General features: G+C 44.5%; 1 protein-coding gene across 1 annotated transcript in view; it reads left to right on the top strand.

Moving 5' to 3' along the window:
• Nucleotides 1-16,936, top strand: part of SLC40A1 (solute carrier family 40 member 1) — a 59,494-nt gene that overhangs the window by 23,770 nt on the left and 18,788 nt on the right. The window contains exons 3-4 of the mRNA XM_075829937.1: nt 2,838-2,997; nt 15,905-16,020. Coding sequence (XP_075686052.1) covers nt 2,838-2,997; nt 15,905-16,020 — 276 coding nt within the window. The remainder of the gene's footprint in view (nt 1-2,837; nt 2,998-15,904; nt 16,021-16,936) is intronic.

Below are 16,936 nucleotides of genomic sequence, written 5' to 3' on the forward strand. Positions count from 1 at the left end.
GGGGGTCCATGGTAGTGTCTGGGACCAGGGTAGACTAGGTATATGGGCTTGTGATTATGTAATGATAGGGGTAGGGAAACAGACAAGTGAGCCCTAATCTACCCGCCACTCAGTCCCTGCCTACTTGCAACGACCCGCCCTAGGCGACGGGGTACAACTGGGTGACGGTCCCTACGCTCAATAAGTGCACGACAGACAAACAAACAAACAAGGGTACACAGCAGCTAAGGGAAATGGGGCAGTTGCCCACGGCAACACCGTGAGCAACAAGAGTAGTGAACGAGCCGAGTCAAACCAGGAGTGTACGAGGTACCAAACGCAGAGCAGGAGAGTAGTGAATAAGCCGAGTCAAACCAGGAGTGTACGAGGTACCAAACGCAGAGCAGGAGAGTAGTCAGTAAGCCAGGGTCAATATGAAGCAGGGACAAATAGTTCAAGAAGCTGCAGCAGGACCGGGAAACTAAATGAGAAGAATCACAAGCAAGGTGGAACAGGAAAGGCAGGTATAAATAGACAGAGGGCGGGAGCTAGCTCCGTCTGTCCAGGCTGCGATAGGCTCTCCCACTCCTAAGCCTGCCATCCTGAGTGGTCGAAGAAGGAGTCAGTCTCACAGACACAGAAGCAGGTGCAGACTGATTACCTATGGGCGTTGATACAGAAGCTGTGCCTGGCAGATCCTTTACACTATCTACAGGAGCACTGTGGCATTATTTATAAGGGACATTGTGTGGCACTATATACAATAGTCTTTGTGCTACAGGGTGCAGATGGGATTTCTGCTACAGTCCATGGGTCGGAATTGCCAAAATCCGACCCAGGTGTACATATTCGTACGGTTGGTGTTCAGCTCGGACTTTCAACTTACAACAGACCCAGGTAAATGGAACCTTGCTAAAAGAAGTTAAAGGGAAGGTGTCACGAAAAAATTTTATTTTTATATGTTATTGCTTTTATTATGTCATTAAAATAAATTTTATTTATTTGTGTTTTTGTGCTGTACTTTTTTCTTTTTTCTTTCTTTTACTTCTCTATGGGGGCTGCCATTTTTTTTTCATCTCTTTATGTGTCGATTAACGACACATACAGAGATGGAATACGGAACATACATCCCATAGAGAATGCGAACGGGAGCCGTTCCATTCATTATAGTGTACGCCGTCTGTGTGGGAACGGCGCATGTGCCGCTCCCACATAGTCCAAAAGTAAAGTCTTCGGCAGAGCGACATCCGGCGCCCTTATGATGTGGACCGGAAGCCGCGGCCGGACAGTAAGATGACTACTTCCAGTCGCGGCTTCTGTCCATATGTTCAGAAGCAAGGACTAGGAGCGGAGGGAGCGGCGACAGGAGCAGGTAAGTTATGTTTGTGTATGTGATGTGTGTGTATGTTCGTGTTATACTGTCTGATTACCACTGTATCTAATCCTCATACACTGTGCATTCGCTCAAAAAATGGCAGCACACAGTGTAGGAGGTTTGAACATTCAACCCCCTCCTTTCTTGTGGCACTAGCCAGGATAAAGAAGGGGGGATTGTTTTGAGGATGCTAGAGTGAGTGTGTCTTCTCCAATTTTGCAGCATAAAGCAATGAGGTTGCTTTACCACATGCCAATGCTGCAATTTTGGGAATTGCTCCTTCTAGTGACCAGCACATGGAAATGTTATAAATTAGAATCTAAATTATAATATTTCCTGACTTGTGAAAAAATTAGAACAATGTGTAATTATTTATATACTGACAGTTTAACTAAAAAATATATTATTTTTTTTCTAGCAACACATTCCCTTTAAGTACCCCTTGTTTAGACCTCAGAGAACCAGGACAATTTTCACACTTTTGACATGCGCAAATAAAACCTGTATTGTAAAATAAAAAATGCATTCTTAAATCCTATACGCATATATTTTCTGAAAGTAGACACCAGGACACATTGTCTGACTGAAACAAAACATTAGACACAGAATAACTCCTCAAAATTAAAATTTACGATGTACAGAGTTTATACTTGCTGCCTATGCCATAAATGTCTGATATCTCCAGAAAGCTTGCTCAGCTGTTTCCATATCCCCCGTAGAACAGAATAGAGACAGCCGTGCACTTGCGCACCCTCCTCTCCATTTATCCTTCGCCAGGAGGGACGAGGGTTGGGGAACCCTTGTTCTGGAGATATATGCACTATTCCATTGCAAAATATTTATCATGGGATCTTTGATGCTCTTTATCAGTGCCAAGATTTGCGACCATAATATGGGTGAAATAATGCACCTGTATTGTGCTTATGCGAAACCTGCTTTGTTATTCATTTAAAAAATACTGCACATCATGGGTTAGAATGGGTTATTGACAGTCTTTTTATTATCATGTTCATTGATTAACATGTTTTGATGTCTTTAAAGGGTAACTAAACGTTTGAAAAACTTCTGACATGTCATAGTGACATGTCAGAAGTTTTGATTGCTGGGGGTCCAAGCACTGAGACCCCCCACCAATCGCTAAAATGAAGCAGCAGAAGCGCTCGTGTGACTGTTCGGCTCTTTCCGTAAATTAATGAGCCGTACTCCGATACATCAGCTTTCCGGAAAAAGCCGAACAGAAACTAAGCGGCTGAGCGCTCACACAAGCGCAACTGCCGCTTCATTTTTGCGATTGGTGGGGATCTCAGTGCTCGGACTGATCAAATCCACCAATCAAAACTTCTGACATGTCACTATGAAATGTCAGAAGTTTGTCAAACGTTTAGTTCCCCTTAAATGTCTGAGTTATACCCCTCAAAGGTGAAAAAATAATTATATATTTTATTTTAAGAAGGTTTGATAATTTGTTTTCTCTTTGTTACAGGGAGATCGTATGTGGCACTTTGCTGTGGCTCTGTTCTTGGTAGAACTGTATGGAAATAGTTTACTTCTCACTGCTGTGTACGGACTTGTGATTGCAGGCTCTGTCCTTCTCCTTGGAGCTATAATTGGAGACTGGGTTGATAAGAACCCACGGCTGAAAGGTAATACATTATAGTATTCAAAAGGGTGGATGGATAATGATGTAGTTACATGTAGACATTCTTAACCAATTTTTTATACAATTAGTCCAAATCCGAGCAATCTAAATTGAGTCAGCAACGCTGTGGACGGGGATTCTGCTTCAGGAGTTTCCACTGATGTTACTGTCGATATATGGACAGAGACATCAAGCGGAGCACTCCAGAAGCGGAATCCCCGGCCACATGGGCATTCTGCTCCTTCAGGGTGCTACAGTGTAGAGAGAAAAGCAGGGAGATACGTCCCTGCTCTGCTATAGTGCCATCGCTACAGCTGTAGCAGTGGCTGCTAGTTGCGCCGCCGCCCATGGGGGGGGGACCTGTCGCGGGCGCACCTCATGCCCAGTGTCGCCGCTAGGTAGCGAAGGTACTGAGTGAAGAAGCGTGCCAGGCGGAAAGGCGGCTGCTGAGTCGCCGGGCCCGGGAGCTTCTGAAACAAGCAGGGGAAGGGAACCAGCGCAACACCCCCTTCCACCTGCTGGAGTGATGCTCCCTGTGCAAAGGCACAGGTCGCACACCCCTAAGGCCGGCCCTGCAAGTAATACTGAATCTTTTGCTACAAAAACATACATCGACCTGCTCGTCTACTCCTGCTCTATAACATTCTGCCCCCAGATTGGACTGCATTTTAAATGTGACTTGTTCCCTCTAAAGGTTATATATGCTTTTTAATTGTTCCAGTGAATCAAACCTGAAAAATGTAAACAACTTTACCTCGATTATAGTTGAAAAAATCCACACTGTTTTGTCTACAGCTCCCAACCCCCACCAACAAGACAACATTTTTCCTACATAGTGGACTTTGGGATAAAGGGCTTATTATAAAACCTAGGGTAGATAAGAGGTAATGGTAACAACCTTGGTGGTCTACAGTAGTCAAGGGGATAATACCAACATCCCTGGTAGTTTGAGGCAGTAAAGAAGTTAATGCCTAGCATCCATCTAGGTCTAGAGCCATGATGAGGTGAATATCGACATGCCTGATGGACAGTGACGGGTGAATTGCAGAATCTCTGGTGGCCTAGGATGTTGAAGGGGTTAAAGGGGCTGTGTGGTGCCTCTCACTTCTGCCCAATTTGGTATCGGGCATGGAGAGACTCTATTTTACGCCGAACGGGACAGATGCCGAAATAATCGTCCAAAACCTGGCAGGTACCTTGCACGAGTCATAATAATTAAAATAGTTGAGAGGCGCCGCACAACCCCTTATATCAGCATCAGTGGTGGTCTAGGGCAGAGAAAAGGTTAGTATCATCATCCATGATGGGCAAGAGCAGAAAAGGGTTTACAAGCTTAGAATTTGTGTGGCAATTCTACTGTGCAGCTCGACAGGAACAGCAGACAACACTGTTATTAAAATGTCTCAATCTATCTCCTCTCCAGTCCACCCATATTTAATGCAACATGTCCTACACTCCAAAAAATAGGGCAGGTGTAAAGGATCTGCCGGACACAGCTTCGGGGTTAACGCCCATAGGTAATCAGTCGGCACCTGAGTCTATGTCTCTGAGACTGACTCCAGCTTCCACCACTCAGGCTGGCAGGCTTAGGAGTGGGAGAGCCTATCGCAGCCTGGCCAGACTCAGCTAGCTCCCGCCCTCGGTCTATTTATACCTGCCTTTCCTGTTCCTCCTTTGCTTGTGATTCTTCTCGTGTGGTTTCCTGGCCTTGCTACAGCTTCTGACTATTTGATCCTGCTCCATACTGACCCTGGCTTACTGACTACTCTCCTGCTCTGCGTTTGGTACCTCGTACACTCCTGGTTTGACTCGGCTCGTTCACCTCTCTTGTTGCTCACGGTGTTGCCGTGGGCAACTGCCCCATTTCCCTTAGCTTTGTGTACCCTTGTCTGTTTGTCTCGTGCACTTACTGAGCGTAGGGACCGCCGCCCAGTTGTACCCCGTCGCCTAGGGCGGGTCGTTGCAAGTAGGCAGGGACAGAGTGGCGGGTAGATTAGGGCTCACTTGTCCGTTTCCCTACCCCTATCATTACATAATCACAAGCCCATTACCTAGTCTACCCTGGTCCCTGTCTCTACTATGGACCCCCTTGAGACCCTGGCCCAGCAAATGCAGGGTCTCTCCCTACAGGTCCAGGCCCTGGCTCAGAGGGTCAACCAGCCTGACGCTACCATGGTAGTGCCCCTCACCTCACCTCTTGAACCCCACGTCAAGTTGCCTGACCGGTTCTCAGGGGACCGGAGGACTTTTCTCTCCTTTCGGGAGAGTTGTAGGCTCTACTTTCGCTTAAAGCCTCACTCCTCAGGTTCTGAGAGCCAGCGGGTGGGTATAATTATGTCCCGGCTCCAGGAAGGGCCCCAAGAGTGGGCCTTCTCCTTGGCTCCTGACGCCCCTGAACTTTCCTCCGTTGATAGTTTATTTTCTGCTCTCGGACTCATTTATGACGAGACTGACAGGACTGCCTTTGCCGAGAGTCAGCTGGTGACCTTACGTCAGGGTAAGAGACCTGTTGAGGAGTATTGTTCTGACTTTAGGAAGTGGTGCGTAGCTTCTCGGTGAAATGACCCTGCCTTAAGGTGCCAGTTTAGGTTGGGTCTGTCGAACGCCCTGAAAGACCTGCTAGTTAGCTATCCCTCTTCTGACTCCCTAGACCAGGTTATGGCTTTAGCGGTACGACTTGACCGACGTCTCAGGGAACGACAACTTTGTGTTTTCCCCTCTGACTCCCCCATGATGCCTCCCGAGGTCCCGTTGCTTCGCTCTTCCACGGAAGACTCGGAGGTACCTATGCAACTCGGGGCCTCCGTGTCCCCCCGACAACGTAGAGAGTTCCGCAGGAAGAATGGTCTCTGCTTCTATTGTGGGGATGACAAGCATCAAGTGAACACCTGTCCTAGGCGTAAGAATAAGCAGCCGGAAAACTTCTGCGCCTAAGTGATCATCGGGGAGGTCACTTGGGCGCACAGGTATTTCCCGTAAATATGAAACGTAATAAAATCTTGCTTCCCTTTCAGGTCTCTTTTGGTGGTAGGTCTGCTACCGGCAGTGCCTTTGTGGATTCAGGGTCTTCTGCTAATATCATGTCTGTGGAATTTGCTATGTCTCTAGCTATGCCTTTGATTGATTTGCCTAAACCTGTCCCGGTAGTGGGTATCGACTCCACTCCTCTTGCTAATGGTTATTTTACACAGCATACCCCTGTTTTTGAACTCCTTGTTGGCTCCATGAATTTGGAGCAGTGCTCTGTACTGTTGATGCAGGGATTATCGTCCGATTTGGTTTTAGGCCTTCCCTGGTTACAGTTGCATAATCCCACGTTTGACTGGAATACTGGGGAGCTTACCAAATGGGGTAATGAATGCTTGACGTCATGTTTTGCTGTTAATTCCATTTCTCCCCCTGAGGAGGTGAACACGCTACCTGAGTTTGTGCAGGACTTCGCTGATGTTTTCTCTAAGGAGGCCTCCGAAGTGTTACCTCCTCATAGAGAATACGATTGCGCTATCGAATTGGTACCAGGAGCTAAGCTCCCTAAGGGTAGGATATTTAATCTTTCTTGTCCCGAACGTGAAGCCATGAGAGAGTATATCCAGGAATGCCTGGCCAAGGGTTACATTCGCCCCTCTACTTCTCCGGTAGGTGCTGGCTTCTTCTTCGTAGGGAAGAAGGATGGTGGTCTTAGGCCATGCATTGACTACCGTAACTTGAATAAGGTCACTGTAAGGAACCAGTATCCCCTTCCTTTGATTCCTGATCTCTTTAATCAGGTTCAGGGGGCCCAATGGTTCTCTAAGTTTGATCTACGGGGGGCGTATAACCTTATCCGCATCAAAGAGGGGGATGAGTGGAAGACTGCGTTTAACACGCCCGAAGGTCATTTCGAATACCTCGTCATGCCCTTTGGGTTGTGTAATGCTCCTGCGGTCTTCCAGAATTTCATAAATGAAATTTTAAGGGATTACCTGGGGGTATTTCTTGTAGTGTACCTTGATGACATACTGGTGTTTTCCATGGACTTGTCCTCCCACATTGAGCATGTCAGGAAGGTGCTCCAGGTCCTTCGGGAAAACAAACTTTTTGCGAAAATCGAAAAATGTGTGTTTGGGATACAGGAGATACCATTTTTGGGTCAAATCCTCACTCCTCATGAATTCCGCATGGACCCCGCCAAGGTCCAGGCTGTGGCGGAATGGGTCCAACCTGCCTCCCTGAAGGCGTTACAGTGTTTCTTGGGGTTCGCTAATTATTACAGGAGATTTATTGCTAACTTCTCGGTCATCGCTAAGCCTCTTACGGACCTCACTCGCAAAGGTGCTGATCTCCTCCACTGGCCCCCTGAGGCTGTCCAGGCTTTTGAGGTCCTTAAGAAGTGCTTTATCTCGGCCCCGGTGCTGGTTCAGCCTAACCAAATGGAGCCATTTATCGTGGAAGTTGACGCATCCGAGGTGGGAGTGGGGGCTGTCTTGTCCCAGGGTACCAGGTCCCTCACCCATCTCCGTCCCTATGCCTACTTCTCCAGGAATTTTTAGCCCACTGAGAGTAACTATGATATTGGCAACCGCGAACTCTTAGCCATTAAATGGGCATTTGAAGAGTGGCGCCACTTCCTGGAGGGGGCTAGGCACCAGGTAACGGTCCTTACCGACCACAAGAATCTGGTTTTCCTAGAATCTGCCTTTAGGCTAAACCCGAGACAAGCTCGATGGGCGCTATTTTTTACCAGATTCAACTTTTTGGTTACCTATAGGGCTGGGTCTAAAAATATTAAGGCCGATGCACTGTCGCGTAGCTTCATGGCCAGCCCCCCTTCGGAGGAAGATCCTGCTTGTATTCTGCCTCCTGGTATAATCATTTCTTCTATTGATTCTGATTTAGTCTCAGAAATTGCGGCTGATCAAGGTTCAGCTCCCGGGAACCTTCCTGAGGACAAGCTGTTTGTTCCCCTGCAATTCCGGCTAAGGGTACTTAGGGAAAATCATGACTCCGCACTATCTGGTCATCCAGGCGTCCTGGGTACCAAACACCTCATTGCCAGAAACTATTGGTGGCCTGGGTTGCCTAAAGATGTTAAGGCCTACGTCGCCGCTTGTGAGGTTTGTGCTAGCTCCAAGACTCCCAGGTCCTGACCAGTGGGCTTACTACGTTCTTTGCCCATTCCCCAGAGACCTTGGACCCATATCTCCATGGATTTTATCACCGATTTGCCTCCATCTCAAGGCAAGTCGGTGGTGTGGGTTGTAGTAGACCGCTTCAGTAAGATGTGCCACTTTGTGCCCCTCAAGAAACTACCCAATGCCAAGACGTTAGCTACCTTGTTTGTCAAACACATCCTGCGTCTCCATGGGGTCCCTGTCAATATTGTTTCGGACAGAGGGGTACAATTTGTTTCATTGTTTTGGAGAGCCTTCTGTAAAAAGTTGGAGATTGATCTGTCCTTCTCCTCTGCCTTCCATCCTGAAACTAATGGCCAAACCGAGAGGACTAATCAATCTCTAGAACAATATTTAAGGTGTTTTATCTCTGACTGTCAATATTATTGGGTCTCATTCATTCCCCTCGCCGAATTTTCCCTTAATAACCGGGTCAGTAACTCGTCAGGGGTCTCCCCCTTTTTCTGTAATTTTGGGTTTAATCCACGGTTCTCCTCCGTTTCACCTGGTAGTTCCAACAATCCCGAGGTAGAGGTCGTTCATCGGGAACTGTGCACAGTCTGGGCCCAGGTTCAGAAGAACCTAGAGGCGTCCCAGAGCGTACAAAAAACTCAGGCGGATAGAAGACGTTCTGCTAACCCCTTATTTATGGTCGGGGATCTGGTGTGGTTATCGTCTAGGAACTTGCGCCTTAAGGTCCCGTCCAAGAAATTTGCTCCCCGGTGTATTGGGCCGTATAAGGTCATTGAAGTCCTCAATCCTGTCTCCTTCCGACTGGAGTTGCCCCCATCTTTTCGAATACACGACGTGTTTCATGCCTCCCTCCTTAAACGCTGCTCCCCGTCCTTGACTCCCTCGAGGAGACCTCCTGTTCCCGTTCTCACCCCTGAGGGGGTGGAATTCGAGGTGGCCAAGATTGTGGACAGCAAGATGGTCCAAGGCTCCCTCCAGTACCTGGTCCATTGGAGAGGATACGGGCCTGAGGAGAGGACTTGGGTACCCGCCCGGGATGTTCACGCTGGGGTATTGGTCAGGAAGTTCCACCTTCGTTTCCCCAATAAACCAGGTCCACTTAGAAAGGGTCCGGTGGCCCCTCATAAAAGGGGGGTACTGTAAAGGATCTGCCAGGCACAGCTTCGGGGTTAACGCCCATAGGTAATCAGTCGGCACCTGAGTCTATGTCTCTGAGACTGACTCCAGCTTCCACCACTCAGGCTGGCAGGCTTAGGAGTGGGAGAGCCTATCGCAGCCTGGCCAGACTCAGCTAGCTCCCGCCCTCTGTCTATTTATACCTGCCTTTCCTGTTCCTCCTTTGCTTGTGATTCTTCTCGTGTAGTTTCCTGGCCTTGCTACAGCTTCTGACTATTTGATCCTGCTGCATACTGACCCTGGCTTACTGACTACTCTCCTGCTCTGCGTTTGGTACCTCGTACACTCCTGGTTTGACTCGGCTCGTTCACCTCTCTTGTTGCTCACGGTGTTGCCGTGGGCAACTGCCCCATTTCCCTTAGCTTTGTGTACCCTTGTCTGTTTGTCTCATTCACTTACTGAGCATAGGGACCGCCGCCCAGTTGTACCCCGTCGCCTAGGGCGGGTCGTTGCAAGTAGGCAGGGACAGAGTGGCGGGTAGATTAGGGCTCACTTGTCCGTTTCCCTACCCCTATCATTACAGCAGAGGTTGTTCAAAAGCATGACCTAGGTGTCCTGAGTCAGCATGTGTTGCCGCATTGATGTATCATAGAAACAGAGGTAAAATAGTGAGCAAGATCGTCTATCCATTTACAGCTCCTAGTAATAAGGTCGGGATAAGACAAAATTGTGGTCACTTTAAAGAAAGAAAGCGTATTTAGAGACAGCAAAGAGTCTCGGTCAGTGCTGGAAACGATCAACACTAAACTGCAATCCAATTATATTGCTGTAACTATCCTGATCGCTGTTCCTGGCCGTTAGTCCAGGTTGTCATCTGTAATACACAACTGACACCCGCAGCATACGTAGCATGCTCAGCGAGAGTCCGCTCCATACATCACCGCCCCCCGCGCACCACGTCTTGGTCTTGGTGCGGGAAAAGGTTAAGTCTTTTTTTATATTGTCTCTAAGTTTGTGTGTACATTAGCGACGTCCACTGTACATATACGGAGGATGTGCGTTACCTTAATGTGGAACAGGCTCAGGTGCTGAGCCCGTGCCATACGCGGAGGGACTATGGCATCATGTTCACATGTATAAAAAGAAGTGTCTGAAAATTACGAGACTAATTTCAAGGGAAAACAGCCTCTTATTTCAAGGCTTTTTGAAGATGAAGCTTTGTTTTTTTAATTTGAAGCTTATTTTGAGGCTTTTGGTTAGCAGATTTTGTAGTGTCAATGGAAAAACTCCTCAAGAAGTGACATTCTACTATTTTTTAGGGCCAGTTCAAACAGAGTTTTTTTGCGCAGATTTTTTTGGGCCGAAATCGCTTCCCTCATTGATTTAAATGGGAGGCAGAAGCGTTTTTATTCCCAGATGGCTTGTAGTCGCATGTGGGAAAACAAATCGGCATGTCCTTTCTTGTTTCCAAGCGTGTTTCGCTGCTTTTTTTGCCCGCGGTACTTGCAGTAGCTGCAATGACCATGGGTGAAAAATGCTGCGAAAGACGTGGCAAAAAAGTGCAGGCAGGTCAAAATCTGATTTTTTTTTTTCTGCCTGCATAAAACTGTGTATGAACTATGCCTTACAAAACTTTTTTTACGAGGCGTTTTTTGACTTCAGCAGTGTAAAAATAGACCTTATGTGAACAGCACCGTGTATTTCCAATTGAAATCAATGGGATACGGTTTTCGGGCTTCTTTCAAGGCTTTTACGCTCCAAAATCAGCCTGAACGGCTGTCCTGCACTTTAGGCATCTTAATAAAATGTGTTTATTTTAACTAATTAATATGGATGTGGAATCTTTATATTCTAACATCCCCCATGAGGATGGCATAGCCGCATGCCAACACTTTCTTCAAAAGAACAATCTAGCGACAGAGCCAGCCCTACAACTCATCAGGTTCGTACTCCATCACAATTATTTTTTATTTGACAAAGACATATATCTGCAATGTATGGGAAGCGCTATGGGTAGCAAAATGTCAACACAATATGCTAACCTGTTCATGGCCAAACTAGAGGAAGAGTTTTTATCAACCTGCGCAACTAAACCTCTAGCATATTTCCGGTACATTGATGACCTGCTGATAATCTGGACAGGCTCTGAACATGAACTGCTTTCTTTCCACAAAAACTTCAACAAGTTCCATCCTACCATCAAACTCACTCTCAACTACTCTACATCTCAAATACATTTTCTGGACATGACCATATACATGAGAGACAATACCATACAAACAACAATCTACCATAAACCTACAGGCCGTCCAGCATATCTGAGATGGAACAGCTTCCATCCGAGACACATAAAGAAATCCATCATCTACAGCCAGGCTCTGCGATACATACGGATCTGTTCAGACTGTGAAGACACAAAACAACACCTGCTATCACTGAGGAATACATTCTTACAACAGGGATACCATCCAAGGATTATAGATGATCAGATCTACAGAGCAACAAGAATTCCAAGGAGCAATCTTCTGGAGTACAAAAAGAAGGAAGACAACAGCAGGGTTCCCCTAGTGGTCATATACAACCCCCAAATGAACATCTTGAGGAAAATTGCTGCTGATCTCCAACCCATATTTAACAAAGACAATAAACTGAATGAAATATTCCCAGATTTACCACTCCTTGCCTACAAACAGCCACCAAACCTAAGGAATCTCCTGGTCAGAAGTGCCCTCTCACCACCATCAGAGACTGGCACTTTTCCTTGCAACAGTAGAAAATGCAAGACCTGTACCAACATCTGGTCATCAAACACCATCCAGATACCAAACACGCAGCAGGACTATAAAATCACTGGCACGTTCTCCTGTACATCCTCCAATGTAGCGTACATGATCCTGTGTACAAGGTGCATCAATAAAGGAATCTACATTGGAGAAACAATACAAAAACTACAAACCAGGATGAATCTTCACAGACATACAATAAAACAGGAGGTGGATACACCCGTGGGAAAACACTTCTCTGGACCTGATCACAGTTTGGCAGATTTAAAGGTACTCATTCTGAAGGGTCATTTTAAAAACAACAGAGAAAGAAAAATTTGGGAATTCAAGATGATGATAAAATTCCAGTCATTGACACAAGGCCTCAATCTAACACCAGGATTTATGAGCCACTACATGGACACACGTCACGTCCCCCATCAGACTGACTCCAGACGCCTTAACTCCTAAGTCATCACCCCTATAACCTCAGTTTTATTGCCCCGGCTTATCTTAATGATGTATCACCTCATGTACTAATTGTTTTTGTGTAACATCTAAATGTTGTGCTTTTTTCTAAGTCATTCATTTGTAAACTGCCTGAAGAAGGGGCCTCTGTGCTCTGAAAGCTTGCATATAGAACTTTTATGGTTAGCCAATAAAGGTATCATACCTATTATACTTTTGTCTTTTTTGACACAAAAGTATTTAACATTTCAACTAATTAATAAAAGTTACATATTAATTGACCACATACTTATCCCAATCCCTTTTCCTTTCCTCACTCCTATATACTTACTCAGGTGGTGCACACTATTGTGGTCTACCTTTCAGACATCACTTGTGCGATAGGTGGTCTCTCATTTATTACCTGAGCACAGTTACAGGCAATACATAACTATTACAGTGTGTTGCATGAGTAATCTAACGATCGCATGGTAAAGTCCTCAAGAGGAACTAAAAAAAAGAAAAGTTAAAAATGTTCAAAATATATCTAAAAAATATAAAAGTAAAAAAACAAAAACTTTTACCATTTGTTGCAAAAATTGTTATCACCTTTTTGTTGTAATAATTAGTATCAACGCGTTCGTAAAAGTCAGAACTCCCAAAATATCATGTTATTTAACCTGCTGGGGTGCGACGTAACGAAAAATGTTTACAATGCCAGATTTGCTGTTTTTTGGTTCTTCACTTCCCAAGAAAAATAGAATAAAAAGTGATCAAAAAGTCGTATGTACCTCAAAAGTACCAATAAAAAATACAGCTCATCCTGCAAAAAAGATGCTCTCATATTGATCCATATACAGAAAAATAAAAAAGTTATGGGTCTCAGAATATGGCGACATAAAACAAAAGTTTGATTTTATAATGGTAGTAAAAAATAAAACAAACATAAATTTGGTATCCCTGTAATCGTATTGACCTGCAGAATAAAGATAACATGCCATTTTTACTGCACTGCACAGTAAACCCCAAAAAACAATGGAGGAAATGCTGCTTTATTTCCATTCCACTTCCCAATATTATTTAATATTTAAAGTTTAATACAAACCCTCATACGGCTATTTCAATGGAAAAAAATAAGTAAAAGCTTTTGGAATGCGACGATCGACAAATGAAAAAAAAAAAGAAAAGAAAATTGGCTAGTTCTCCAAGGGGTTAACTAGTTTATATTAAATATTTATATTAAATATTCAAATATTTGACCGCTTTACAGAAGCACATTTGCTCATCTCAGATGCCATTTAAGCTACTGCATGCCTATTGTACTTGAGGCATGTACAGTATGGAGCATGTACAGAGCAAATCCGTTCAGACTGGCACAGAATATCTACTTCCCTACGGAATTCATCCCGTCAAAACGATGGGACCCTTGCACAACACAAACTAAAGTTATTGGCACCGGATCCGTCACCATTGAAATCAATGGTGATGGAAATGGAAACCTATGGTTTCAGTTTGTGTCAGTCAGGGCTCCGTTCTGACAGAAAGCTCAGACGGAACATCGAAACGGAGCCCTGATGCAGATGTGAACATAGCATTAGAAGAACAATAGTACCAGGTGTATAAGTTGAATTATTAAAAAAACAAACATATGGATACATTTCTTCACATATCAATATTCATATATATTAGAGAACAAAAAAAAAAACCCTTAACTAATAGCCTTTCTTTATCAGGAAAATATGTAAAACAAAGTCTGCTGATGACCAGTTACTGGTAGACTTTAGTGGAGGAATGGGGGACCGCAGAGAGACATTAGCAAAGTTCAGGCCCAAGCAACTTGAGCAATGACCAGTTATGAGTTAGTATGAGGGTTGGCTATCCAAGAACTCCACACTTTAGAAAACTTATCAGGGCATTCACGTGCTTCATAAGTGAGTTTAAAAAGTGTCAGGGTAGAATTAACCGACGCAATCCATGCTGACAATGTAGGAGCCTTTGGACATTTCCAATTCAGTAGTCTATTTTTTTGTTGTTGCATAAAACAATATCAGTGTCATAAGAGATCTAACAGCTATAGTAGGTATAATGTACCAATAATAAGAGACATGTTTTGGGTTCAAGTATACGAGGAAGTCCTACTTTAGTTTCAAGAAATTCTTTTACCTTAGCCCATAAATTATTAATAATCAGACATTCCCAGAACCTATGTAGGAAGGAGCCAGCAGCTCCCTGGCAACGCGGGCAGACAGGAGAAGGTATACGTCCCATTCTAAGTAATTTGAAAGGGGTGTAGTAAATTTGGTGGAAAAACTTTATTTGACTAAGTCGATCTCTCGTAGATATCAAGGGACCTCTTAAAGCAGATAGCATTTCCTTATGATCATCCGCGGAAATGGAAGGAAGAGTCTGAGATCATCAGTTCAGGGCTCTATCGAGTTCAGTAGAAGATACAGTGAATAATTGCCTGTAAAGCGTGGATAAACGTTTAGCCAACGTCTCCTGCGTCACCCAATCCTTCACCAGGGATGTACAAAATCTAACATTATATCCCACAATTTGCGACCAAAGAGCGTGTCGAAGCTGGAAGTAACAGAACATGAGATGGATCGGCATCTGGTGTTTGGATCTGAGTTGTACAAAGGTGGCCACTTTATCGTCTACCACCACATCCTCCAAGGTCAATCTACCCAAGGCTGCCCACTCACCAGGACCAGGAAGTTGCCGCAACTGTGGCAGAAACGGATTATGCCAAAGCGGTGTCCTAGGCGACCAGGGCCGCTCCTCTAAGTTACAGAGCAGCATTGATCTCTGCCAAACCTTCAGAGTAGTCTGCATTGGGACTGTCAGCGTGTGTCCCAGGGGGGAGGGGGGGTCTATAGATAGAGTTTACCAGGGCTTTATAGGAGCCGAGAAGTGAAGCCTCTAGCTCAGTACAGGGATTAAAGTGTCTATGAGTAAATCACCTCCAGACATAAACCAGTTGGCTAGCAAGAAAGTAGAGGTATAAATTCGGGAGGGCCAGCCCACTCTGCTCAGTGGGTAGTTGTTCTTCTGTTAGCTTTGCTGCAGTATGTAACAATACCAAACTAAGACCCCCCTTTTTTTAAATAAACTAATAAAAGTCAGTTGTTTAAAAAGTATAAAATAAATATAAAATGGGTGAAAACGTATGATAACGGATAATTGTGTTCAGATTTTGTGCATAGATTTTAATGTACACATCAGACTTACACTCCTTTACATCATGTGATTGGCGTCCATGTAGGCAGGGGGTGATGAAGGGTAAGAGTAAGACAATAAATACTCCCCTCTCCTTCCTGGAGTATTCTAGACTTTTTATACAGGTAATTATGTATCAGAGAGTCTGTCTTTTTTTTTAAAATAGAGGAAATATAAAATCATTTAATATGTTCAGACCTTTTCTAACTACATTGTCTCTTCTTTATTTTTATGTTTTTTACAGTGGCACAGACTTCCTTAATTGTGCAAAATGTATCTGTTATAATTTGCGGAATGATCCTGATGGTGGTTTTCTTGTACCAGAACGAACTTTTGTCATTGTATCAAGGATGGCTCTTGGTTAGTTTCTTATCCTGTCTACAATAATATTTCATACACTTATCTTTTCTTGTTTGTTACTTATGTAAATATAATCTAAAATACTATATGAGAAACTAAGTACTTGGAAGAATATTTCCAACTATTATTGGTTTCTGACACATGTGACTAAGGCTAGATTCACACGAGTGTGGGGAAACTCGGACATGAAAAACTTGACGTTTTTCACGTCCGAGGTGCCCCTGTGCGGGTTCCGCTTTCACGGATCCCCATATATTTGCACCTATGAAGGGATCCGTGAAAACAGAAGATAATAGGACATGTTCTATTTTTCAACGGACCCTTCATACGGTCCATTGAAACAACGGCCATGTGAATGGGCCCATTGAAAAACATGCATCCGTGTGACAGTCGTTGTTTTAACGGCCATCACACGGACGTATTCAACATTCATGTGAATAAGGCCTAAGGCTTCATGCACACGCACAGATTACAGCTCTGTATGAAGCCATAATATGGTGTCCATAGACTTCTATGGAGTCCTACTGTATATGCCTCCGATTCCAGACGTGTCATGTTCCCTTGGACCTTATATTTTGAAGATATTACTTCTAGGTAAGAATATCTTCCTAATTTGGCACTGTACGGATCACTATACGTGGCACATAGATTGTCTACGGCTCCATAGTATGTAGCCGCACAGGTTTCGTGTGATTCAGTACAGGCTCTGTGCACACTCCCTGTCATGTACATGGGGCCTTAGTTTAGTGTGACTTAAAACATTATATTGTTTCAAAATGTATATATTACCATATTTTATAGCTGATTTTTTTGTCACAAACCCTAAGAGAAAGAAATTATATTGCTAGTTCTGTATGCATGTGGGCTATCATATTGGTTTTCCATCCTTATTATGAGTGCCCTCCTCTGTTTATGT

This window comes from Rhinoderma darwinii, chromosome 6 (genome assembly GCF_050947455.1).
Source record: "Rhinoderma darwinii isolate aRhiDar2 chromosome 6, aRhiDar2.hap1, whole genome shotgun sequence".
In the NCBI taxonomy this organism is placed as follows: Eukaryota; Metazoa; Chordata; class Amphibia; order Anura; family Rhinodermatidae; genus Rhinoderma; species Rhinoderma darwinii.